Source organism: Pistacia vera, unplaced genomic scaffold, assembly GCF_008641045.1.
Source record: "Pistacia vera cultivar Batoury unplaced genomic scaffold, PisVer_v2 Contig673, whole genome shotgun sequence".
Lineage (NCBI taxonomy): Eukaryota > Viridiplantae > Streptophyta > Magnoliopsida > Sapindales > Anacardiaceae > Pistacia > Pistacia vera.
The window spans coordinates 3,988-30,315 of NW_022196527.1; the positions used below are offsets into that span (position 1 = coordinate 3,988).

Below are 26,328 nucleotides of genomic sequence, written 5' to 3' on the forward strand. Positions count from 1 at the left end.
CCATAATTTCCACCTTCTTTCAATTCAACAAAACAATCTTTATCATTACAAACATGCATAGATGCAGCAAAATCTAAAACCCAACCTTTTTCACCTTTTGAAGTTTGAGTTTCATCTTGACATGTTACTAAAAATTCACCTTCATTATTAGCAACCCAAGCATCATCCGTCGAATCCTTCATCTGTTGAGCCTTCTTGCAAGCAAGCATATCCTCCCTTAATTTCTTGCAGCGTGGTTGGATATGTCTCTTCTCTCCACAATAATAACACTCTTTATTACTGTAATCTCTGACTTCTAATTTATCACCTCTCTCTTGAGTCCTCTTTCGATTAGAACCTTCTGCAACTAGTAGATCTCCTCGAATTGATGAGTTTTTTATCCCATAAACATTTCATTCTCACGCAACAAGGCAATCACGTCATCTAATTTTAAAGTAGATCTACCTACCAACAAAGTTTGAACTAAAGGTCTATAATATTTAGGCAAAGATGACAACAATATCAATGCATTTTCTTCATCCTTTAACTCATCACAAATAGCCAACAATTGAGATACTAGCCTATTAAATTCATTTAAATAATCATGGAGACTTGTACCTTCATCAATCTTCTGAGAGTATAAATCCATCTTCAAATACAATCTGTTAGTCAACAATTTTGACACATAAATACCGTCTAATTTTTCCCACAAACCCTTTGGTGTAGACTTAGTCAGCACACTGTACTTTATCTTTAGAGCTAAGGCCAATCTGATTGTACTGACAACTCTCCTCTGAATTTTATTCCATTCTCTATCAAACATCTTCTCTAGCTTACTCTCTTCTAATTTCTGATCAAGACTTTGTTGTATCAAAAGGTCTTGTATCGTACTTTGCCATAATATAAAATTAATTTACCATCAAATCAAGGAACCTCAAACTTAAATATACCTCTAGAAAATTTGAGATGCTTAACAGTCGCTAATGAACTCTTAAATCCAACCTCCTCTCGAGCTTGCCTTCTCCCAGATCATGAACCATGGGCTCTAATACCACTTGTTGAAAAAGATTCTCACAACACAAACGCAAAATTAAAGCAAACAACAAAAAATAAAGCAAACCAAACACGAGAATTTTAAAGTGGTTCGGTCCAATCAGTTTGGCCCACGTCAACTATCCACTCAAATAATCCACTAAGCAAAAGCTTACAACTATGCAATTTTTAGAAGAGAAAAATTGCAAACTCTTTACACTATCCCAAAAAGCCTAATTACACCCTTAATAATTGCCCACAATAACTATTCTTTTGATATCTATCTTACACTTTTTGAAATACTTTAAAAGCTCAATTTACTAGTCTATTTAAAGGGGAGAGTCTCCTTGCAACTCTCATTCCCAAGTAATATGGGATTCAAGGCACAATCCGAACAGTCGTAATGATGCTGGAATCGGAAACGGAATATAAATTTAGATAGTGAAATGATATTTCAAAAGTCTGTGGGTGGAAAAGTGTCATTAAATCATTATTTAATTTATTTGGGTGGGAAATAGTCGTTTACTCTTTAGGGGGCGTTTGGTTGGGGGTTAAGTTGGATTACTGGGTAATGTCATCTTATATTACTTGATTACTATGTTTGGTTGTCAAGTAATATAAGATATCGGTAATCTTCAAATACCAATAGTAGTTACTATTGGTAATATCTGAGGTAATCTGATTACCTCCATTTTCTTAGGTATTCTGAGATTACCATGGTTATCTTTTTTGTTACAATTTTATCCCTTATTAATAAAAATTTTGGACAATAATACCCCTACTTTAAAACAAATTTACATTAAAATCCTATTTCAATTTTACCCTTGTTTAATTAAAATTTTGGACAATAATGCCCTTATATTTAAAATTATTTACAGATCACCACTGCCACCCAGCCCACTGGCGGATCCAAGAATTTCACTCTATGGGGGCAAAAAATAAACAAAAAAAAAAATTAAAACCAATCATATTCATACTTTTTTTTTCATTATGATGAGCTTCAACAAAAAGTTACAAAATACAAATAAATATCTTCCAAAAACACAATTTTTGTAAAAATAAAACAATTTTTCTACAATTGTCCTCAACGAGTTTTCATATTCTGAAAACATTAAATAATTATCTCATCATCAACTGTATCAAGTACATCTTTCTCAATATAGGTAACCAAGCAATCATTCATCCATTGATTTCCTATTTGATTGAGTAACCAACTTTTCACAAGATTCATTGCAGAAAAAGTCCTTTCAACAATCACAGTCGCAACTAGTAGAACCAATGCAAGTTTCACAAGCTTATACACCAACGGATACAAAATTTCTTTTTTAAACCGAACTAAAATCTTAGTGAAATCATCAATTCCTTCTAACTCAGCAAAATTCATCACAAGAACGCATGTCAATAACATAAGTCCTAGTATGGTTCTCAAATACCACAAACTCAAGTGTAGAAAAATCAGTTGGATAAAACTAGGCAAAACGGATCAACTTATGCTTGTCAAAAGCAGAGAATGAAATACTTGGATCTAAACATGTCATACAAAGAAGCAGTTCGGTACTAACCTTAGTGAAACAGTATTAAGTTCTTGAAGTTGCATATCTATCACTGTATAAAACAATTCAACTCGATACTGATGCAAATTTTTCATGTGCTCAACTCTTCGTCGTGGCTGCCTTCGAATTGCAAACATATCATCCATATTCAAAAGGACAATATCATGTTTTTTGCAAAATAAAGAAATTTCACTCAATAAAGATTTCCATCATTCATCTCTCAACAATTGTAACCGCTGTTTTAGAGACTTTGACTAGGGCCATAGCATTTACAATGTCTTGATCTTTTCTCTACAATGCTTGTGGCAACTCATTAGTAATTGTCAATATACTTTTCATCATATGCAAGCTAAATGCAAAATCAAAGGAATAGATTACATCTAATAGATTTAGGGGTGAAATCGGATCAAGTCGAGTATTTGGTAAATCGAACTCAACTCGATCTCTATAGTACCGAGTTCAAGTTCAAGTTCAAGTTCAAGTCTGATCGAACATGAGAAATCAAGTTCAAACTCGAACTTGGTACTTGAAATTGGAAATCGAATTCGAATTCAAGTTCCTATAATATCGAGCTTTTTTCGAGTTTTAGTCGAGTTTTATTCGAGTTTTAGTCGAGTTCAAGTTCGAACTCGATTTCAAGCTCAGCTAATAGGGGTGGATTTGCAAATTTTATAAATTTTAAATTACATATGACCCCTATTACTTTAAAAACTGTCAACTTCACCATCGAGCTTGGAAATACTCGCGAATATATTGAATCGAGTTTTACTCGATTAACTACTCGAACTCGACTCGACTAATGCGGAGTCGAGTTTAAGCCAACATCAAGTATAGTTTAAGTGGCTCGACTTGATTTTCACCCTTAAATAGATTACATGCTTCACCCATTTGTTTAGGATTTAAACCATTATGTGCAAACCCAACAGCTCTTATTCATTTCATTTTCACTCCCAATAAAATTTTTAAAAACTAATAAATCCTCTTGTATAAAAATAAAAATCACAAAGAATATGTAATAAATATATTAGAATTAAAAAAGAGGTTTTACAAAAACAAAATCCAAACTTACCATGGGGGCCGGCTATTCCGTTCTCAAAATCTCAAAGATTTATAAGGATAAAATTTAAATAAATAGAAATAGAAAATCTGAAATTTTTAAAAAATTGAGTGGGGACCGTGGTCCCCACTCGTCATTCATTAAATCCGCCCCTGACCCAGCCACCACCACCCAGCACCACTGCCGACAGTGGGCCAACCACCACAGACCACCGTTGGAAAATTGTCGGAGTCCCTAAAAAAGAAGAAAATTATGTGGGAGGCTCCGGGAGGCTTCGATATGGCCGAAAACGGCCATATCAGGCCAGATCTGGTCGCTAACAGCCAGGTCTGGACCAGATCTGGCCGTTAACGGCCACGGACATTAGGGGTGTGCAAATCTGGATATCCGATCCGAATTTTCAGATCAGACTATACTTTGATCCGAATCCGATCTGAATTATGCAGATATCCGGATTTACGGATATCCGAATGTGATCCGAATTTAACAATTTTCTTTTTAAAATCAAATAATTCTAGAAATAAAATTGAAATTATAATTCCCTTACAATTACATGATAAAAGTATCTTAAAAAAATTAACATGAAGCACAAAACATTTAACTTATGTTGTCCAAACATTTAATTCTTTGAATGTGTTTCATATGAACTTTATGTACACAACATTTTTGCTTGGTCTGGAACTTGTAGCTGATACAACTCCACATTTTCAATTACTTCCTTCGGAGCACCTCGACCCAGAAACGTGAGAACCTATGGCCACGAACCAAACACCATAGTAAGAACATCTGCAGATCATCCTTTAGAAACGAAATATTTACAGATTTTGACAGAAAATGAAATAAAAACGTTACTGTTAATTTTTTTTCCAGCTATTTTAATCCAAGGCCTCTTATTCCAAGCCCTCAGAAACAATGAGGACATTACAATTCATGGATGAATATATAATATATGAGAGAAAGCAATGTCATTTTTGAACTATCATCAGTTCTATCATAACAGTTGGAGAAAGTACAGAACAAAAGCCAGATGATGGCAAAGATGTTGATTAGTAGACATAACCAAATACGGTCAAACTACTTCATTATTGCTTGCTTCGAGAGAAAAAACAGAAATGGGAATGAGGAAACAAGAATCAAACCTCATTTGCCTCCACTCAACTTGTTCCTATCTCACTATCTCAGCAGTCAGCACTTCACCTTTCGGTGAAGCAAGCAAGCAATTCATCTCAAACAAACCAAATTAAAACATTTTCAGTTTCTCATAATATTCCTTTTCCACTTTTCTATCACCAACCATGCTTCCTTCCACAATAAACAAAGCCAGGAAAATTCTCCAGTGGATTAGATTTAGGGGTCAAACTACAATACCCAGATACTTTTTTCGGTGATAAAGATTAAATTATAAAAACAAAGTTTTATTGTAGTCAAATTTGTAGATTCAATATTTATTGTAGCCTCAGGGATATATGACGTGAACAAAATTCAGCAACACTAAATTCTAAAGAAATTAACTTACAATCGATTTGGGGCTTCAATCGTCAGAGAGACTGAGATCTGACAGAGTTGAGCGAGAGACACTGGCCGCTGTGCGTGTTCGAGCGAAAGAGACTGAGAGAGTTGAGCGAGAGAGAGTGACTGAGTGAGAGACTGAGCTGAGATCTGGTCTGAGAGTTTGAGTGACTGTGAGGTCTGTGCGACTGTGCGTGACTGCGTGTTCCAGCGAGGCAGCGGCCAGCGAGAGCCGAGAGAGACTGAGACTCTGAGAGTGAGAGAGACAGAGAGTGTGTGAGGTTTGTGCTATGCGTGACTGCGTCTGCGTGTTGCCGTGTTCCAGCGAGAGAGACTGAGAGTGAGAGAGTGAGAGACAGGCTTCCGACTTCTGAGTTCCGACAAGAGCCGAGAGAGACTGAGACGAGTGAGAGACACAGAGTTGAGTAATTGAATTTGAGTTAATTGTGACATTGTGTTAGACTTAGGGTTATTGACTTATTGTTAGTTGTTACACTCAAAAGTCAAAACGACGTAGTTTTGTAAAATCCGGATCGGATTCAGATTTAACATTTCCGATCCGGTATCCGATCCGAATATTCAGATTTTTTAAAATAACGATCCGTATCCGATCCGATTTTTACGGATCAGAGCGGATCGGATATCGGATTTTTTTGCACAGCCCTAACGGACATGGCCGTTAACGGCCAAATCTATTCTGGCCGGAATAGATCTGGCAGAATAGATTTGGCCGTTAACGGACAGGTCATTAACGGCCAGATCTATTCTGACCGGAATAGATTTGGTCGTTAACGGACAGGTCCGTGGCTGTTAACGGCCAGATCTGGTCCAGATCTGGCCTGATATGGCCGTTTTCGGTCATCAATATGGCTGGAAATGGCCATATCGAATCCTCCCGGAGCCTCCCACATAATTTTCTTCTTTTTTAGGGACTTCGGCGATTTTCCAACGGTGGTTCGCGGTGGTGGCAGGCGGCGGCAGGAGGTGGGGGTGATTTCATCATAAATTAAAGTTTTATATAAGCGGGGGTGTTTTAGCTAAATCTGAAATATTGGGGGTTAAAAGAAATTATTCAAAAATTAATAATAAAAATAATATTATATTAATATTTAAAAGGAGGACAATTTAGTAATTTAAATAACATACCCACTAATTTATTCCCCATAACCAAACATATTAATAAAACATACCCACCAACTAACCAAACATATTTTCTTAAAAATTCTCAGTAATCTTCCAAGGTAATCTATCTTTCCAGTAATCCAACATTCCCAGTAATCTAACGTTCTTGAACCAAACGCCCCCTTAGTTGTATCTTCTAACTTATTTGGGGTTGCGGAAAAGGCTATAGTTGAATTGATTAAGGAGTGTAATGATAGTGAAGATGGCAATTTGAAGCTCATGGATGCCCTTGATGGATTACGCAAGGACGGGTTTAAGCTTAATTACCCTTGTTATAGCAGTCTTTTGATGTCTTTAGCTGAGTTGAATTTGGGTTTTGTAGCATATATAGTATATAGAAGAATGGTTCTTGATGGTTTTGTTATTGGCGATACTGATTATAGAACCATAATTAATGCTTTATGCAGTGTGGGCTTGTGCATTTATGCAGTGTGGGCTTGTGCAAGCTGCTGAAATGTTCTTGTGTAATGAGGTTTTGAATTCAAGGAGACCTTGAGCTATCACAATTTTGGATACATTATGGTTTGGCGACTTGGTTATTACACTTCTAAGCATCACAAAGAGCCTGTGCGTGAAACATCAAACCGAGAGACCCTGCACTCAATGTGTAGTAAATACTAAATATAGCTTGTAAATGATGTCAGTGCTTTGCTAGTATAGAAAAGAGTAGAGACACGTGTAACTCATGCAATGAATGTACTGTGTAAGCCATGTCAACATGCAACGAGTCTATCCCACGTAATTAAGTATCAATCATATAAAGGATTAAATGAGTTAAATCTATTTTGATATCCGACATTAATTATGTCACAAATCCATATATTATAGCTCATTAAAACCATCTAATTATATATCAGAATAAGAAGAATGTTATTTACCTGCTGGAAGTCACATAAAGTAGTTCAGCATCCCTTAACAAGGTTAGAACTTGAAGGTCAAGTGTCGTAGCCCCTTCAATCTCTCAGGGGGACACTGGCGCAAACTGGCAGAAGGCAGTAGATGGCGTCAACTCCCCTGGCAACTCCACTATCATGCTGCCCCATGGCAGATGATGATGGCTTTAAACTTTTTCATATGTTGAGATACAATTATCAGCTTAACGAGAATCCTAGCAGTTTCAAGAATAAAGTATCGAAAACTTAAATAATAGAAACTATATGACATTTTTTTCTACAAATTTGTATACAAAACTTCTCAGATGAATTTTAAACCAATCTTTCATTTTCTTCTTTGTTTTAACGCAAAAGACAGATTCTACGATAAAAATTTAGTCAATGAAGAAAATGCTTTGATCACAGCAGAGGAAAGAACATAGAAGATATCCATAACTAAGAAGCAATGAGAAAGCAGCCACGCAGTTAAAAAAAGTGTGAAAGATCCAATAAAGAAATTGATGGACCATATAAAATAAAGCCCTGTTGCTTCTGAGCATAGAGTGATATAATTTTTTTAAAGGCAAAATTTTTACCATCGTGCTAGATGAGAGTTTTTCTGTATTTTACCTGAACAATGAGATAAGGGATGTTTGAATAAAGTTGAGCAGCTTATCCACTTCAATTTATTCTCCACTGGTTAACTTGACCACAAAAGACCATGCAAACATACAGATTATTTACATCATGCTGCTAAGCTGCTCAACTGAGCAAGTTGAGCATTCATTGAAATTGTCAGCTTTGACAGAAGACCAACATTTAGACCTACCATCATGTTGTATCCACAATAATTAAATGACCAACTACTGGCCTTTCAACAGCCAATATTTTTGCAGCTAGTTGCCTTCACTAAACATAGTTTTCATTATCCCATTTTCAAAGTCTATAACGACTATTCCTGTTTATTCATTAAACTGCGAGATGGCATCTAGATTGGAGCTTCGGCTGGCCCTATAACCAGCATTTTTCATTTCCATGGCTAATCCTTCCAACATCTCATATATCTCATCACTTTGCGGATACTCTTGATCCTTAGACGCAAAACGGTTCACATAACCTCCTCTATCAATTCAAGAACATCCAACTTCTTTTCTCAACCCTCTTACTCTCATCTCTTTCCTTACTTTGTCAACATTTTCCCAGTTTCCTTCTTCTGCATAGATATTTGAGAGCAAAACATGATAGCCCGTCATTTTGTTTCTTGTATCTAATTCAAGCAACTTCTGATTGCATCTTAGATTATTATATGTTTACTGATGTTGTTCCTATGAAATGTGACAGATTCTAACTGGTGACGGATTGCCTATGTCCTTGCAATATGGCTTTGGAGCATTTATGCCTTAAGGATTGAATATTTGATTTTAATAAGAAAATCTTAAATTCGGATAAATTTCGAATATCCGATTATCCGATCCGAATAATCGGATATCGTAAAACTGGATATCCACATAATTCGGATAATATATATCCTGATCGAAATTCGGATCGGATCGCAAAAGCCCTATTCGGATCGGATATCCGAATTTGCACACCCCTAGTTCTTTTACTTAAACAAGAGAACAAAGAATAACAGAAGTGAGAAATTGTAACACTCTCTAATTATAGTAAGTTAAAAATATGAGAGCCTTTAAGCCAATACCTATGCCAAAAATATGCTAAGCCATAGCACACACCAAGCCAAATTGGTATGAATCTTTCCCTTTTTTTTTTTTTTTTTTTTTTTTTTTTTTTTTTAAGTTTAGTGCCTAATTTGTACCATGGAAGACATCAATAAACTGGAATCAAGATAAGAGGACATAACAAGCCACACTTTTAGACAGGTTGCCATGTATCAAGAATTTCAGAGGACCACATTAACCTAAAGGCTATTAAAAAATTTGAAACAAGCCCTATAAAGAGCGAGAATTATATCTAAATCAAACAAATAAATGTATCGCATGCATGATTAAGGTAAAAAACAATACATAAGCTTAACATGAAAGAGATTCTTATACTTCAAGGAGGAATGGCCAAACCTCTGCTCTAATACTTGGATCAACCCCCTGCATGCAATGAAGAATGATACTCACAACAGTGTGAGAGAGAGAATGATAAAACAAAGTGGTCACAATTGAAATTATATGGAATAATAAGTCGACATATAAGTCTGATCAAATTTTTAATAACATACCCAGTACGGACTTTCTTCAGAAACTTGACACCACCTTCAATAAATCTTCCATGTGTAAATAAGCTCTTCCATTATTTGGCAAGAAGGCATGTTTTCTATCCTACAAGACAATGGTGATTTAAGAGTACCCTTGAAAAAGAAGAAAAAACAACAAATAAATATCTTCATAAAAGGGAATGGAAAATAACAATTTAATTCGAAAAACAATGCAGAACAAAAATGGAAGCGTCAATGGGCAATGCACATATACACAATAGACTAGGGAAATTTGGAGAACTTCATAACAGAAAGAAAATAAAAGATAAAAGCACAAGCTTCTTTCCATATACATTGAGATGTGCAAACAAACAAAAGCAAACGGGAAAAGGCACACATCTAACTCATCAACACTAACACTTACACTTTAAATTGGTCATCCCTGCAATATTTAGATATGACTCAGTCCACTTGTAAAATAAAAATGACAAGGTGCCACCATTTGTTTGGCTGAAGAGACACAAGATAAGAAATGGAATAATATATTTCAAGACAAAATCAAACCGTCAGAAACACCAAACTGAACTGCAGTATCGGTCTCTTTTTTTGGGTGGTTATTCGCCTCTACCCTGCCCTGGACACAGGAACTCCAATTGTTAACCCTTAAATAACTTTTGCAGGACAAACAAATTGACTCCGTATTATAAATGACAAAGCCCCAAAGAATGGCTCTTAGGATCGACATGCAACAAAAACAAAAATCACGAGTGTTAGTAGAGTTAATTGAAATGCTACCTTTGTCAGTAGAGTGAAGGGCGTTGGGATGGTGGATGGCGACGACCTGGTGCGACTATGGTAGCAGCTGAGATTGGAGAATGTGGTGGCTAGCGCTTTCAAAATTGAAAGAAAATTTGGGGAGAATTTTTTTGGTCCCTATTTTAGGGAAATTGAAATTGATTTGATTTGTTTGAGGGAAAGTGGAGATTTCAAATTTTAGGGTATTTTGAAAATTTCTTTTTTTTTTAAGTTTTGGGAGTAAGTGATGTGGCAGTTTGGTGAGGTGGCAGATGAGATGACATCTGCCATGTCAACTGCCATGTCATAATGTGAGAGAATGGCGTAAGAGGGTGGTGTAAAGCTAGTTTTACTCCTACACCTCTGATATGTGTAAAGTAGAGTAGTTGAAGGCTAAAGTAAAGAGAAGAAGTTGACTTAGGCTAACTACTTAAAACACTAGTAAAAAAGCGACAGCATATAAAGTATCACTTTAAGTAAGTGAAGGATAGTTGTGACATTTTACTTCTTTCAGCTTCCAGCATTTGTCTTTCATAGTCAATATCCCCCCTCAAGCTAAACTGCCTGCAGTTTGAGCTTGTAAAAAAAAACTTTGGCTCGGCAATAAACAAATCCCATCACTCTGCAGTAAAATGAATTGAAACTCCAACTTCACTACACTTCAGATCACATTTGTAGTAGATCTCAACTTGATTCTGCTTCAATAGCTGCTCTGATTGCAAATCAGATCTTCATAACCTTCAGTGTGTCAATCTGAACTGTAATCCTCAGCTACTACACAAACTAACCAACAGTACCAGCTTCAGTTCATCAACCGCTCACCTTATCTACTACACAAACTCAATGAGGAACTTCACTTCAGTAAACCATCAGCAACAGCTTAAAGGAACTTCACTTCAGTAAACCAACAGATATCAGCTTCAGTTTATCAACAGCTAAATTGTGCTTCAATATGCCAACATCAACAATAGCACATTATCAACAACTTTCACTTCAATTTTAATCTCAGCTGCTAACCACAAGTCAATCTCAACTACTAAACCGCTACACAAAAAAAAAAATCACTCAGTATACTACAGCAACAATAAGAACTTCACCTCAGTAACAACAACAGCACAATCCAATTGAAGCTACTGGTCACAACTCCAATTACAGACTATTCAATTCATGCAGAACTTCAATTGTGGAGGGGCCTCAAAGGTTAGAATGAATTAGTTCAAGAGGCTTGGAAGCTCCACTAGAAGAATATGGAAAATAGATTGTGCAATCTACCAAATTGACATGCTAAGCAAAATGGCAAAGACCTAACAAGGTTATTATGCATTAATTGTGCAAACACAGTGCTCAAAATGTTCATGGGGGGTCCAAGTCTCTTATGTCATAGCATTGCTTTTAACTTGTCAGTACACAAAGCTTGACGGCTAAAAACATAAGTTTTCAGTTAAAGCTTGACGGCTAACAACATAAGTTTTATTGATAGAACAATAAGTGCAGATGACATACATGGAGCTGCATCGAACACAGTTTTACACTTTGACCCTAAATTCTCATTCCTAAGAGAAGCGTTACATTCTAAAGTATTAAGAGAACATCAGAATTTTATATGTAGCAAATTGAAAACAGTTGAGCAGAAGGTTTAGAAAAATCAGTAGATGAACGCATTCTGCAAACAGCAAGCATCAGAGGAAAGAGAAGACTGAAGTAAGCCTGACTGGATAGTAGAGCTGGAACAAGACGAGGATAGAGGGAATCTTTAGTTGGTACAAACCACTTTAAGCTCCCCTTGTGACAACACTATCTTGGTGACTTTGTCCTTGATCATATGAGAACAGCAAGGAATTCAACTACCAATTATTATCCTTTGTAATTTTGAAATCCTTAGCAAATTTTAGACATATGGAACACCGAGACATTTTTAAGATAAAAGAACATAGATTTCAAAGCACTTGGTAAAGAAGTAAAACCTGCATGAGAAATGTTCACACGCTCACAATTCCCAACTTAAGTTTGATCCTGGCCAGTGTAGCTTGCATTTCAAACAACTGACTCAAATCTGTGTGACATGATCAGTGGTTCTTGGCTTGATGTACCAAACTGGTTCTCTGACTGTAGCTGAAGCAGTTGTTGCATAATTATTAGAAACATTGTGAGTAGAAAGGAGGCTTGAATTGAGGAATTATAACCTTGAGCTGGAGAAGCTTGATGTGAAATCATAGCTGGTGAGACATTGCATGCTGAACAGCCAATTAGGTTGAGGAGAACTGCAGTGTGGCTTGACTTACCCATGTTAAATAGGCTTATTTCTATAATTAGAACCTCTACCATAATCTCTTCCTCCTCCTAAAAACTGATTAGACTGAAGTGCTGAGAATATTGAGGAACAAAATTCACATGTTGAGCTAAAAGAGCTGAATGAGGGTAGGATTAAAGTATTGAAATTGGGAGTTTGCTTAGGTACTAAGTACTATGGAACAGGATTATAGCAACAACACTAACACCTTTATGACCAAAACTAGGACTAGTCCGCATCAGTGGCACCTTGATTATTAACAACAATATCATTTGATTTCGGTTCTTATTCTAACCAAACTTATAATTGACATTACTGCTAAACTAACCAAATTCACCTAATCTCCATTGGAGTCTAAACTAATAGCAACTGATAGCAAAGCATTATTCTTTCTAATTTAACTCATACTTTGTAACAAATATTGTGCCTTTTGCAATGATATTCTTCCAAAGCTAGAAGTAATGTTAACACCACAACGACGAACTCAGGACAAATCCAGTTGAATTCAACAAATCCTCATCAGTTATCACACAACCACTAACAATAGTTACATCATCAACATATCGTTAGCTTTAGTCTCCGAAACAAGTCTTGTTCAAGTGTAAGCCAAATTTTGAAGCTAACTGACATTTAGAAACTAGCCTAAATATCGATTCAGAGATAGAAGCAAAAAGCCAACTCACTAGACATTGTCGATTCTCTTCCATAACGAATATTTAGGATGACCTTTTCATCATTGCACCAGTCGAAATCCTCTGAACTGACCTTCAAGAACGGAGGTGGACAAACACTCAAACCAATGATGGATCTTCAAGCTCTGAGCTGACAACAAATAAAACTGAGATCTCTAAGTCGATAGTGTCACGATGCAATTTGGGTAATAAATTACAATGTGGAAGAGAATAAATTGTATGGGATCGATGAACAGGTCAGGTAAAATTTTGCATTTTCCCAGAATTGTTTGGAGGGGAAGAAAACAACCCAGAATTGTCATTTTGACAGTTATTAAGGGCATTAGTTATGACTAATGAAAACTTGAGGACAATTATACGAAGTGATTGCCATTTGAACAACTAAAATTATTACTAATTTGATTAATAATAAATTTTTTTCTAGGCCCGAATTGCAATAGGCACAACATGAATGGGTCGTGCCCAGCTCAAGCCAAGCACGAATGGGCTAGGAAAAAAAACTGGCATGACTGGACTTTTGCGCTTACATTGGAAATTTCAATTTCAAGTTTTTTATCACGAAAATAGCTAAATTAACAATTTTTTTCCCTTTTTTATTCAAGATTATTTTTTTCTAATTGATAATTATTGAACAACTTATATTTTAAACTAGGTGTAGGGTTTAGGGTCCTTGCGTCGCCCGAGTATGTTTATTGCTTGTATTTGAACACTTCGTAACAACATTATATTAACAACAAACCCCAATTATATAAATCACATGTAACAAAATGCAATATTTTATTTATTAAGTAGTTAAAATACACCAGTTCAAGAAAGTAAAAAACTCCTTGAATAACATAAAAGAAAATGTAATAGATCAATGATTTCTTAAGAACAATAACATATCCAATGTCTTTTCATGTAATTTTATATTTCTTAAATACTAATGTATTCAATTAAGATATGGTTCGGCAACTTGTTTGCTCAATTAACAATTGTTCAACATATTTTTTTAATAGATAATATTAGCAGCGATTGATGAATTTGTTAAAGATAAAACAATATAGATGTCATTATTATGGTAAAAATCATTTGTGTTTCATTTTAAATTTTGGTTGGAAAACTGCCTTATTACAATTAAAAATTGTAAGCATATTTGTTAATAGGTAATAGTAACGATGATTGGTAGTAATCTTAGCGATAATTATGGATCAATCATGGTCCGAATCTAACTTATTACCATGTTTAGTTAATGGAAGCAACCTTGATCTATTAAATTATGGAAACTTGTGGTTTGACAACAGGTGCTCACAATTTTATCATCATTTGTTTTATTACAATTAAGCATAAACATTAGGTTCAACATTGAGATTTTGAACTCAAGGAGACCTTTGATCTATTACAATTATGAATATGCCCTCAATCCATGACATTTGTTCTTGTCACAATTATGATTGATGTTCTCAAAAAAAGGGAAAATGAAATTACAAATTTTTGAACTAATTGATTCTTGTGAACATCTATTAGGCATCACATCGACAAAATATCGAAAACTCGTTCCAAGGAGAATGAAACAAAAACAAAAGACCCAGAGAATCCAAAGTAGGCATTTTCTTCTTAACTTAATGAATGTCAAATCTCATATACCAATAGAAAATAGCTTTAAACTTTTTCTCAGGTTTTATTTGTTTTTAAACTTATTCCCGTCTAAGATCAAATTATTCAAATTTCCATTTCAATAATCATCTTCAAGCATAAGGTCCACATTCTCCATATTACCAATTTATCAACCAGATAAGGGTTTAAAGTCTTTTAAGGAGTTATTTGAAGAGTTTAGAATGAAAACCAATTCTTTGTACTATAGGAAAAAGAGTACTTTGGGAAGGCGGCTGATAATGAAGAGGCTAGTGGGCATTATAACCTTGGAGTAATGTATCTTAAAGGGATTGGAGTGAAGAGAGATGTGAAGTTAGCATGCAAATACTTTTTAGTGGTTGCCAATGCCTCTCAGCAGAAGGCATTTTACCAGTTGGCAAAAATGTTTCACACAGGCGTGGGGCTTAAGTAGAATCTAAAAATGGTAAATTTAGTGCTATTATGGCTCTCATCTCAACATGACTATGTAATCTCACTTTGTTTTTTGAGTATAGAGCCCATTTGTACTTTTGTAGTTAATGTTGTTGTATTTAATTTGATTACAAGATGGCTAATTTCTAAGGAGTACATTGTAAAAGTAGATTTAACTCAAATGAAATGTGCATCCAGCAAACTATACAATTGTAAAAGGTACTTCTAACTCAAATCGAAAGTGTTAAAAGGAGTACAATTGTAAAAGTACTTTTAAGTTTTAACTCAAATGAAATGTGTATCAAGCAAACTATACATTGCTGAAGCTTGCCCAAAAAAATCAGTTTTCAGATGCTGAACAACACTGCACAAGTTGCAAAAATGCAAACAATTGAGCTGCAACTCCAGAAAAAACACTCCCGAAAACTGCAAGTCTAGAACAGCCGGGAGCATCCAAGCAGCCTCCCCAGAATAAGCTTAACTTCCAGCAGACAAGAAACTGCAAAACCTGCAGGACTGTCCATGGAACAGCAGAAAAATGCAGCAATTAAGCTGCAGCTCCACAGCCAGCACCTTCCCAAAATTCTCCTCTAGAAACACCACACAGACACAAAAGAAAGCAGCTTTCTGTTGCAGCAACTTCAACATGCCCACACTTCACGACCAGCCAACCAAACACTGCAATCACTGCCTGACACTCCTAGAAACTCAAAAAAAACAAAAAAAAAAAATGCCCAAGCTTCATAATCAACAAAAAAGAATTGTACAAACTGCAAAGTTCTCCCGGAAACAGCAAAAAAACATAAACTGCACAAACTACACAAGCTGCAGAAAACTCCTAAACATTATACAAACTGCAAGTGCAAAGACACAAACTCCCGACAGTCCTACCAAAAATCAAAATTCAGCCATGATCTGCATTTTGTTCAAATCTGGTCTGATTCAGAAAATAAATCAGAAACATGAAAAAAAATAGTTCACTCCAAAATTAAATTAACTTCTACCTATGATGGAAAATGGAGAAGAAACACTAGACCATAGTCAACTAAAGAAACCAAATTACAAATAGAATCTAACACTAGTGTAATTTTCTTTTGCAGCTTTCTTACCAAATATTTTCATCAATTCAAATATATTTCCACGCAGAACAAACAAAAGCATATAGTTCTTTATAGAGCTGTGCAAAAAAATTCGATATCCGATCCGAAAAAATCGAATATCCAAAAATTCGGATCGGATACGGATCGGAATTTTAAAAAATCCGAATATTCGGATCGGATACCGGATCGGGATTATTAAAAAATCGGATATCCGTATCCGATCCAGCTTTTGCTAAACTACGTCGTTTTGAGTTTTAAAAATTAAAATAACCCTAACAACAGTCTAACACAAATCAATTAAGTCAACTCTCTCACTCTCTGTCTCTCTCGCTCGAACACGCAGTCACGCACAGCCTCTCACAGTCTCACTCTCTCAGACCAGATCTCGTCTCAGTCTCTCATTGTCTCTCTCGCTCAAACACGCACAGCCTCTCGCTCTCGCAGACCAGATCTCATCTCAATCTCTCACTCTGTCTCTCTCGCTCAACTCTCTGACTCTCTCGGTCTCTCTCGCTCGAACACGCACAGACACAGACACACAGTCAGTCAATCACTCAAACTCTCTCAGATTCAGATCTCAGTCTCTCTCGCTCGAACACGCACAGCGGCACAGACACAGACACACAGTCACTCAAAACTCTCTCAGACTCAGATCTCAGTCTCTCTCGCTCAACTCTCTCGGTGTCTCACTCTCTCTCGCTCGAACACTCTCAGATCTTAGGACAGGACTTTATGGTCAATCTAGCATTTACTTAAAAAGTCCCCTTGTTTTTCGCTTGCTGTCTTTTTCTTTTTAAATTGCCATATTATGGTGTGTTTTACTGTTAGCATGATATGTCCAAACATGATGATTGGTCCTACTTGTACTCATCCAAGCGTTTACTTACTGTGATGGCAAATGGAGTGTAGAGGCTTGGCCTGATTACTCTTAAGGTGTTTCCCTAATTTGATGTAAATGCCACAGGAGCATTTCTGCTCTTTGTGTTTCCTCTGTGCTGCTTATGTTTGAAGTTCATTGAAACTGCTTGCATCTTAGATTATTATTATTGTTTACTTTGATGTTGTTCCTATGAAATGTGACAGATTCTAACTGTGTACGGATTGCCTATGTCCTTGCAAATGGCTTTGGAGCATTATTAGCCTTAAGGATTGAATTTTTGATTTTAATAAGAAAATCTTAAATTCGGATAAATTTCGAATATCCGATTATCCGATCCGAATAATCGGATATCCGTAAAACTGATATCCACATAATTCGGATCAATTATATCCTGATCCAAAATTCGGATCGGATCAGGAAAAGCCCTATTCGGATCGGATATCCGAATTTGCACACCCCTAGTTCTTTATACTTAAACACAGAGAACAAAGAATAACAGAAGTGAGAAATTGTAACACTCTCTAATTATAGTAAGTTAAAATATGAGAGCCTTTAAGCCAATACCTATGCCAAAAAATATGCTAGCCATAGCACACACCAGCCAAATGGTATGAATCTTTCCCTTTTTTTTTTTTTTTTTTTTTTTTTTTTTTTTTTAAGTTTAGTGCCTAATTTGTACCATGGAAGACATCAATAAACTGGAATCAAGATAAGAGGACATAACAAGCCACACTTTCTAGACAGGTTGCCATGTATCAAGAATTTCAGAGGACCACATTAACCTAAAGGCTATTAAAAAATTTGAAACAAGCCCTATAAGGCGAGAATTATATCTAAATCAAACAAATAATGTATCGCATGCATGATTAAGGTAAAAAACAATACATAAGCTTAAACATGAAGAGAGATTCTTATACTTCAAGGAGAATGGCCAAACCTCTGCTCTAATACTTGGTCAACACCCTGCATTGCAGAATGAAGAATGAATCCTCACAACAGTGTGAGAGAGAGAATGATAAAACAAAGTGGTCACAATTGAAAATTATATGGAATAATAAGTCACATATAAGTCTATCAATTTTAATAACATACCCAGTACGGACTTTCTTCAAAACTTGACACCACCTTCAATAATCTCCCATTTGTGTAAATAAGCTCTTCCATTATTTGGCAAACGCATTTTTTCTTATCCTACAAGACAATGGTGATTTAAGAGTACCCTTGAAAAAGAAGAACAAAACAAATAAATATCTTCATAAAGGGAATGGAAATAACAATTATAATTCGAAAAACAATGCAGACAAAAAAATGGAGCGTCAATGGGCATGCACATATACACAATAGACTATGAAATTTTGGAGAACTTCATAACAGAAAGAAAATAGATAAAAGCACAAGCTTCTTTCCATATCCATTGAGATGGTCAAACAAACAAAAGCAAACGGGAAAAGGCAACACTCTTACCTCATCAACACTAACACTTACACTTTAAATTGGTCACCCTGCAATTTTAGATATGACTCAGTCCACTTGTAAAATAAAAATGACAAGGTGCCACCATTTGTTTGGCTGAAGAGACCACAAATAAGAAATGGAATAATAATATTTCAAGACAAAATCAAACCGTCAGAAACACCAAACTGAATCTTGCATGTATCGGTCCTTTTTTTGGGGTGTTATTCCCTCTACCCTGGCCTCTGACACAGAACTCCAATTGTTAACCCTTAAATACTTTTGCAGGACAACAATATTACTCCGTTATTAATAAATGACAAAGCCCCCAAGAATGGCTCTTAGGATCGACATCAACAAAAACACAAATCACGAGTGTTAGTAGAGTTAATTGAAATGCTACCTTCTGTCAGTAGAGTGAAGGGCGTTTGGGATGGTGGATGGCGACGACCTGGTGCGACTATGGTGTAGCAGCTGAGATTGGAGAATTGTTGCCTAGCGCTTTCAAAATTGAAAGAAAATTTGGGGAGAATTTTTTTGGGTCCCTATTTTGGGAAATTGAATTGATTTGATTTGTTTGAGGAAAGTGGAGATTTCAAATTTAGGGTATTTTGAAAATTTCTTTTTTTTTTAAGTTTTGGGAGTAAGTGATGTGGCAGTTTGGTGAGGTGGCAGATAGATGACATCTGCCATGTCAACTGCCATGTCATAATGTGAGAATGGCGTAAGAGGTGGTGTAAAGCTAGTTTTACTCCTACACCTCTGTTTTATATGTGTAAAGAGAGTAAGTTGAAGGCTAAAGTAAAGAGAAGAAGTTGACTTAGGCTAACTACTTAAAACACTAGTAAAAAGCGACAGCATATAAAGTATCACTTTAAGTAAGTGAAGGATAGTTGTGACATTTTACTTCTTTCAGCTTCCAGCATTTGTCTTTCATAGTCAATATCCCCCCCTCAAGCTAAACTGCCCTCCAGTTTGAGCTTGTAAAAAAAAACTTTGGCTCGGCAATAAACAAATCCCACACTCTGCAGTAAAATGAATTGAAACTCCAACTTCACACACTTCAGATCACATTTGTAGTAGATCTCAACTTGATTCTGCTTCATAGCTCTCTGCTTGCAAATCAGATCTTCATAACCTTCAGTGTGTCAATCTGAACTGTTAATCCTCAGCTACTACACAAACTAACCAACAGACCAGCTTCAGTTCATCACCGCTCCACCTTATCTACTACACAAACTCAGAAAGGAACTTCACTTCGTAAACCATCAGCAACAGCTTAAAGGAACTTCACTTCAGTAAACCAAACAGTATCACGTTCAGTTTATCAACAGCTAAATTGTGCTTCAATATGCCAACATCAACAATAGCACATTATCAACAACTTTCACTTCAATTTTAATCTCAGCTGCTAACCACAAAGTCAATCTCACTACTACACAAGCTACAAAAAAAAAATCACTTCAGTATACTACCCAACAATAAAACTCCCCTCATTATACTAACAGCAACAACTTCAATTGAAGCACTGGTCACAACTCCAATTAACGACTATTCATATTCTGCAGAACTTCAATTGTGGAGAGGGCCTCAAAGTTTAGAATGAATTAGTTCAAGAGGCTTGGAAGCTCCACTAAATATGGAAAAATAGATTGTGCAATCTACCAAATTGACATGCTAAGCAAAATGGCAAAGACCTAACAAGGTTTATTATGCATTTATTGTGCAAACACAGTGCTCAAAACTTGTTCATTGGGGGTCCAGTCTCTTTGTCATAGCATTGCTTTTAACTTGTCAGTACACAAAGCTTGACGGCTAAACATAAGTTTTCAAGTTAAAGCTTGACGGCTAACAACATAAGTTTTATTGATAGAACAATTAATGGCAGATGACATACATGGAGCTGCATCGAACACAGTTTTACACTTTGACCCTAAATTCTCATTCCTAAGAGAAGCGTTACATTCTAAAGTATTAAGAAAACATCAGAATTTTTATATGTAGCAACATTGAAAACAGTTGAGCAAGAGGTTTAGAAAAATCAGTAGATGACGCATTCTGCAAACAGCAGCATCAGAGGAAAGAGAAGACTGAAGTAGCCTGACTATGGATAGTAGAAGCTGGAACAAGACGAGGTAGAGGGAATCTTTAGTTGGTACAACCAACTTTAAGCTCCCTTGTGACAACACTATCTTGGTGACTTTGTCCTTGATCATATGTGAACAGCAAGGAATTCAACTACACATTATTATCCTTTGTAAATTTTGAAATCCTTACAAATTTTAGACATATGAGGAACACCGAGAACATTTTTAAGATAAAAGAACATAGATTTCAAAGCACTTGGTAAAGAGTAAAACCTGCATGAGAATGTTCACACGCTCACATTCCCAACTTAAGTTTGATCCTGGCCATGTAGCTTGCATTTACAACAACTGACTCAAATCTGTTGTGACATGATCAGTGGTTCTTGGCTTGATGTACCAAACTGTTTCTCTGACTGTAGCTGAAGCAGTTGTTGCATAATTATTAGAAACATTGTGAGTAGAACAAGGAGGCTTGAATTGAGGATAAAACCTTGAGCTGAGAAGCTTGATGTGAATCATAGCTGTGAGACATTGCATGCTTGAACAGCCATTTAGGTTGAGGAGAACTGCAGTGTGGCTTGACTTACCACATGTTAAATAGGCTTATTTCTATAATTAGACCTCTACCATAATCTCTCCTCCTCCTAAAAACTGATTAGACTGAAAGTGCTGAGAATATTGAGAACAAAATTCACATGTTGAGCTAAAGAGCTGAATAGAGGTAGGATTAAAGTATTGAAATGGGAGTTTGCTTAGGTACTAATTACTAGGAACAGGATTATAGCCAGCAACACTAACACCTTTATGACCAAAACTAGGCTTAGTCCGCATCATGGCACCTTGATTATTAACAACATTATCATTTGATTTCTGGTTCTTATTCTAACCAAACTTATAATTGACATTACTGCTAACTAACCAAATTCACCTAATCTCCATTGAGTCTAAACTAATAGCAACTGATAGCAAAGCATTATCTCTTTCTAATTTTAACATACTTTTGTACAAATATTGTGCCTTTTGCAATGATATTCTTCCAAAGCTAGAAGTATGTTAACTACCACAACGACGAACTCAGGACAAATCCAGTATGTAATTAATCAACAAATCCTCATCATTATCACACAACCACTAACAAATAGTTACATCATCAACATATCGTTAGCTTTAGTCTCCGAAACAAGTTCTGTTCAAGTGTAAGCCAAATTTTAGAAGCTAACTGACATTTAGAAACTAGCCTAAATATCGATTCAGAGATAGAAGCAAAAAGCCAACTCACTAGACATTTGTCGATTCTCTTCCATAACGAATATTTAGGATTGACCTTCTTCATCATTGCACCAGTCGAAAATCCTTCTGAACTGACCTTCAAGAACGGAGGTGGACAAACACTCAAACCAGCGATGTGATCTTCAAGCACTGAGCTGACAACAAATAAAATCTGAGATCTCCAAAGTCGATAGTTGTCACGATGCAATTTGGGGTAATAAATTGCAATGTGGAAGAGAATAAATTGTCTGGGATCGATTGAACAGGTCAAGAGTAAAATTTTGCATTTTCTCAGAATTGTTTGGAGGGGAAGAAAAAAACCCAGAATTTTCCATTTTGACAGTTGTTAAGGGCATTAGTTATGACTGTAATGAACTTGAGGACAACTATACGAAGTGATTGCCGTTTGAAGTTTGAACAACTAAAATTATTACTAATTTGATTAATAATAATATTTTTTCTAGGCCCAAATTGTTGTTTATGTTAGTCCAGCCCAACATGAATAATAAATCGTGTTGGGTCGGCACAGCCACTATTCTGTAATTAAGGCCCAATAGGCACAACATGAATGGGTCGTGCCAAGCTCAAGCCCAAGCACGAATGGGCTAGCACAAAAACTGGCACGAATGGACTTTTGCGCTTACTTTAGAAATTTCAATTTCAAGTTTTTTACCACCAAAATAGCTAAATTAATAATTTTTTTCCCTTTTTTATTCAAGTATTTTTTTTCCTAATTGATAATTATTGAACAACTTTAGTATTTAAACTAGGTGTAGGGTTTAGGGTTTAGGGTCCTTGCGTCGCCCGGGTATATTTATTGTTTGTATTTGAAACACTTCGTAAACAACATTATATTAACAACAAACACCAATTATATTAAATCACATGTAATGAAATGCAATATTTTATTTATTAAGTAGTTAATAATACACCAGTTCAAGAAAGTTAAAAAACTCCTTGAATAACGTAAAAGTAAACTGTAATAGACCAATGGATTTCTTAAGAACAATAACAATATCCAATGTCATTTTCATGTAATTTTATATTTCTTAAATACTTAATGTATTCAATTAAGATATGGTTCAGCAACTTGTTTGCTACAATTAACAATTGTTCAACATATTTTTTTAATAGATAATATTAACAGTGATTGATGAATTTGTTAAAGATGAAAACAATATAAGATGTCATTATTAGATGGTAAGAATCATTTTGCTTTTCATTTTGAATTTTGGTTGGAAAACTGCCTTATTACAATTAAAAATTGTTAAGCATATTTGTTTAATAGGTAATAGTAACGATGATTGGTAGTAATCTTAACGATAAAAAATGTTGGACAGTGAGATTGTGAACTAAATGAGACCTTGATCTATTATAATTATGGATCAATCATGGTCCGACATCTAACTTATTACCATGTTATAGTTAATTAGAAGCAAACCTTGATCTATTACAATTATGGATAACTTGTGGTTTACAGCTGGGTGCTCACAATTTTATAGTCGAACTTTTTGCTCGGCATTTGTTTTATTACAATTAATTAGCATAAAACATTATGGTTCAACATTGAGATTTTGAACTCAAGGAGACCTTTGATCTATTACAATTATGAATAAATTATGGTTCGACAGATGGCTTATTACAATTCTATAGTCAAATTTATAGTTCAATATTGGCTTATTATAATTCAGTAGTAGAAAAAGTTGTGATCTGAGAGTGAGGTTTTGAATTCAAGGAGACCTTGAGCTATCACAATTTTGGATACATTATGGTTTGGCGTCTTGGTTATTACACTTCTGAGCATCACAAAGAACCTGTGCATGAAATATCAAACCGAGAGACCCTGCACTCAATGTGTAGTAAATACTAAATATAGCTTGTAAATGATGTCAGTGCTTTGCTAGTACTGAAAAGAGTAGAGACACGTGTAACTCATGCAATGAGTGTACTGTGTATGCCATGTCAGCATACAACGAGTCTATCCCATGTAATTAAGTATCAATCATATTAAATGAGTTAAATCTATTTTGATATCTGACATTAATTATGTCACAAATCCATATCTTATAACCCATTAAAATCATCTAATTATATATAGTAATTAATATATAAGAATAAGAAGAATGCTATTTACCTGCTGGAAGTCACATGAAGTAGTTCAGCATCCCTTAACAAGGTTAGAACTTGANTTTCTTGTATCTAATTCAAGCAACTTCTTGGCCACAACTTCTCACAATTCAGATTTTCCATGAAGTCTGCAAGCACCGGGTGAACCCCAAATTTCCAACACATTCCCCTCTTCACCTAATTTTTGGACAAACTCATAGGCTTCAACCATCCGCCCAACCCTACATAACATATCCGCAACACAACAATAGTTCTCAGTTGAGGGCTGAATCTTGTATTTACTCTCCATCAACTCAAATATGTGAAGACCTTCATCAACCAAGCCGGCATAACTACAAGCAGACAACACTGCAACAAAGGTAACAGCATCAGGTTCACTGTCACATTCTTGCATTCTGTAAAACCAAGAGACAGCTCTCTTGCTCATCCCATGTTGACCATAACCCAATATCATTGTGGTATATGTGACAGGATTTTTTTCAGAGGTTTGGGCAAACACATTTTCAGCATAAGAAATTGACCCTGACTTAGAATACATATCAACAAGAGCAGAGCCTACAAAGACAATTTGGTCCAACAAATGGTGGATAGAAAATACGTGAAGTTGCTTGCCCAACTCTATACTTCCCATTGGATTACAAGCTGGAAGCACAGATGTCATAGTCACAACATTGGGAGGTGATCATTGTAAAGATGAACGAAGTGGATACGGTTGGCTGCAGAGACTGAGTCGCGGTAGGCATTGACTTCGGAGTTAGAAGGTAGTTTCATGACGAGGACGGTGATGGAGAGGTGGTGGTGGTAGTGAACGAGAAGCTTGGCCAGCTCCACGGAATAAAGATGAGCTGAGCTTTCTTGTTCATTTTGTGGATGATTGATGATTCATAAATAATTGTAAATGATGTCAGTGCTTTGCTAGTACTGAAAAGAGTAGAGACACATGTAACTCATGCAATGAGTGTATGCCATGTTAGCATACAACGAGTGTACTATGAATGAGTCTATCCCATGTAATTAAGTATCAATCATATGAAGGATTAAATATTTTTTGATATCTGACATTAATTATGTCACAAATCCATATCTTATAACCCATTAAAACCATCTAATTATATATAGTAATTAATATATGAGAATAAGAAGAGTGTTATTTACCTGCTGGAACTCACATGAAGTAGTTCAGCATCCCTTAACAAGGTTAGAACTTAAGAATGCCTGGTTGAAGGTCAAGTGCTGTAGCCCCTTCAATCTCTCAGGGGGACACTGGCGCAAACTGGCAGAAGGCGGTAGATGGCGTCAACCTCCCTGGCAACTCCACGATCATGCTGCCCCATTGCAGATGATGATGCACTAGAGCGAGAATATGCCCTTGTTGAGTTCTGCAATCCATGTAACATTTGTTCCTGTCACAATTATGATTGATGTTCTCAAAAAAAGGGCAAATGAAATTACAAATTTTTGAACTAATTGATTCTTGTGAACATCCATTACTTTAGAGCATCACATCGACCAACATATTGAAAACTCGTTCCAACGAGAAAGAAACAAAAACAAAAGACCATAGAGAATCCAAAAGTAGGCATTTTCTTCTTGACTTAATGAATGTCAAATCTTGTATATCAATAGAAAATGTTGAAACTATCAACTTAAAGAGAATCCTAGCAGTTTCAAGAATAAAGAATCGAATACTTAAATAATAGAAACTAATGACAATTTTTTCTACAATTTTGCATGCAGAACTTCTCAGATGAATTTTAAACCAATCTTTCACTTTCTTCTTTGTTTCCACCCAAAAGACAGATTCGGCGATAAAAATTTAGGTAAGGTCACTTTACAATATGAAAAAAGTACTTTGATCACAGCAGAGGAAAGAACATAGAAGATATCCCTAACTAAGAAGCAATGAGAAGGCAGCCACTGCAGTTAAAAAAGTGAGAAAGATCCAATAAAGAAATTCATGCACCATATATAATAAAGCCCCGTTGCTTCTGAGCATAGGGTGATATAATTTTTTTAAAGGCGAAATTTTTACCATCATGCTAGGATGAGAGTTTTTCTGTATCTTACCTGAACAATGAGATAAGGCCTGTTTAAATAAAGTAATGAAAGCTTCCTCAACCAATCCATTTTGGGTATACCCAGCAATCATAGCATTTCAAGTGGCTTGATCTCTGTCTCCAGGATGGTTTCTCTCAAAAAT

The 26,328-nt window shown here is 35.7% G+C and overlaps 1 protein-coding gene across 1 annotated transcript; it reads right to left on the reverse strand.

Moving 5' to 3' along the window:
- Nucleotides 1–7,617: 7,617 nt before the first annotated feature.
- LOC116113157 (pentatricopeptide repeat-containing protein At3g22150, chloroplastic-like) lies at nt 7,618–25,107 on the reverse strand. The gene is made up of 2 exons (XM_031399314.1): nt 24,201–25,107; nt 7,618–8,451 (listed from the first exon to the last, which is right to left on the reverse strand). Exon 1 carries the CDS (start codon nt 24,787–24,789, stop codon nt 24,232–24,234), a length of 558 nt encoding a protein of 185 aa, XP_031255174.1. The 5' UTR covers nt 24,790–25,107; the 3' UTR covers nt 7,618–8,451; nt 24,201–24,231.
- Nucleotides 25,108–26,328: the final 1,221 nt, after the last annotated feature.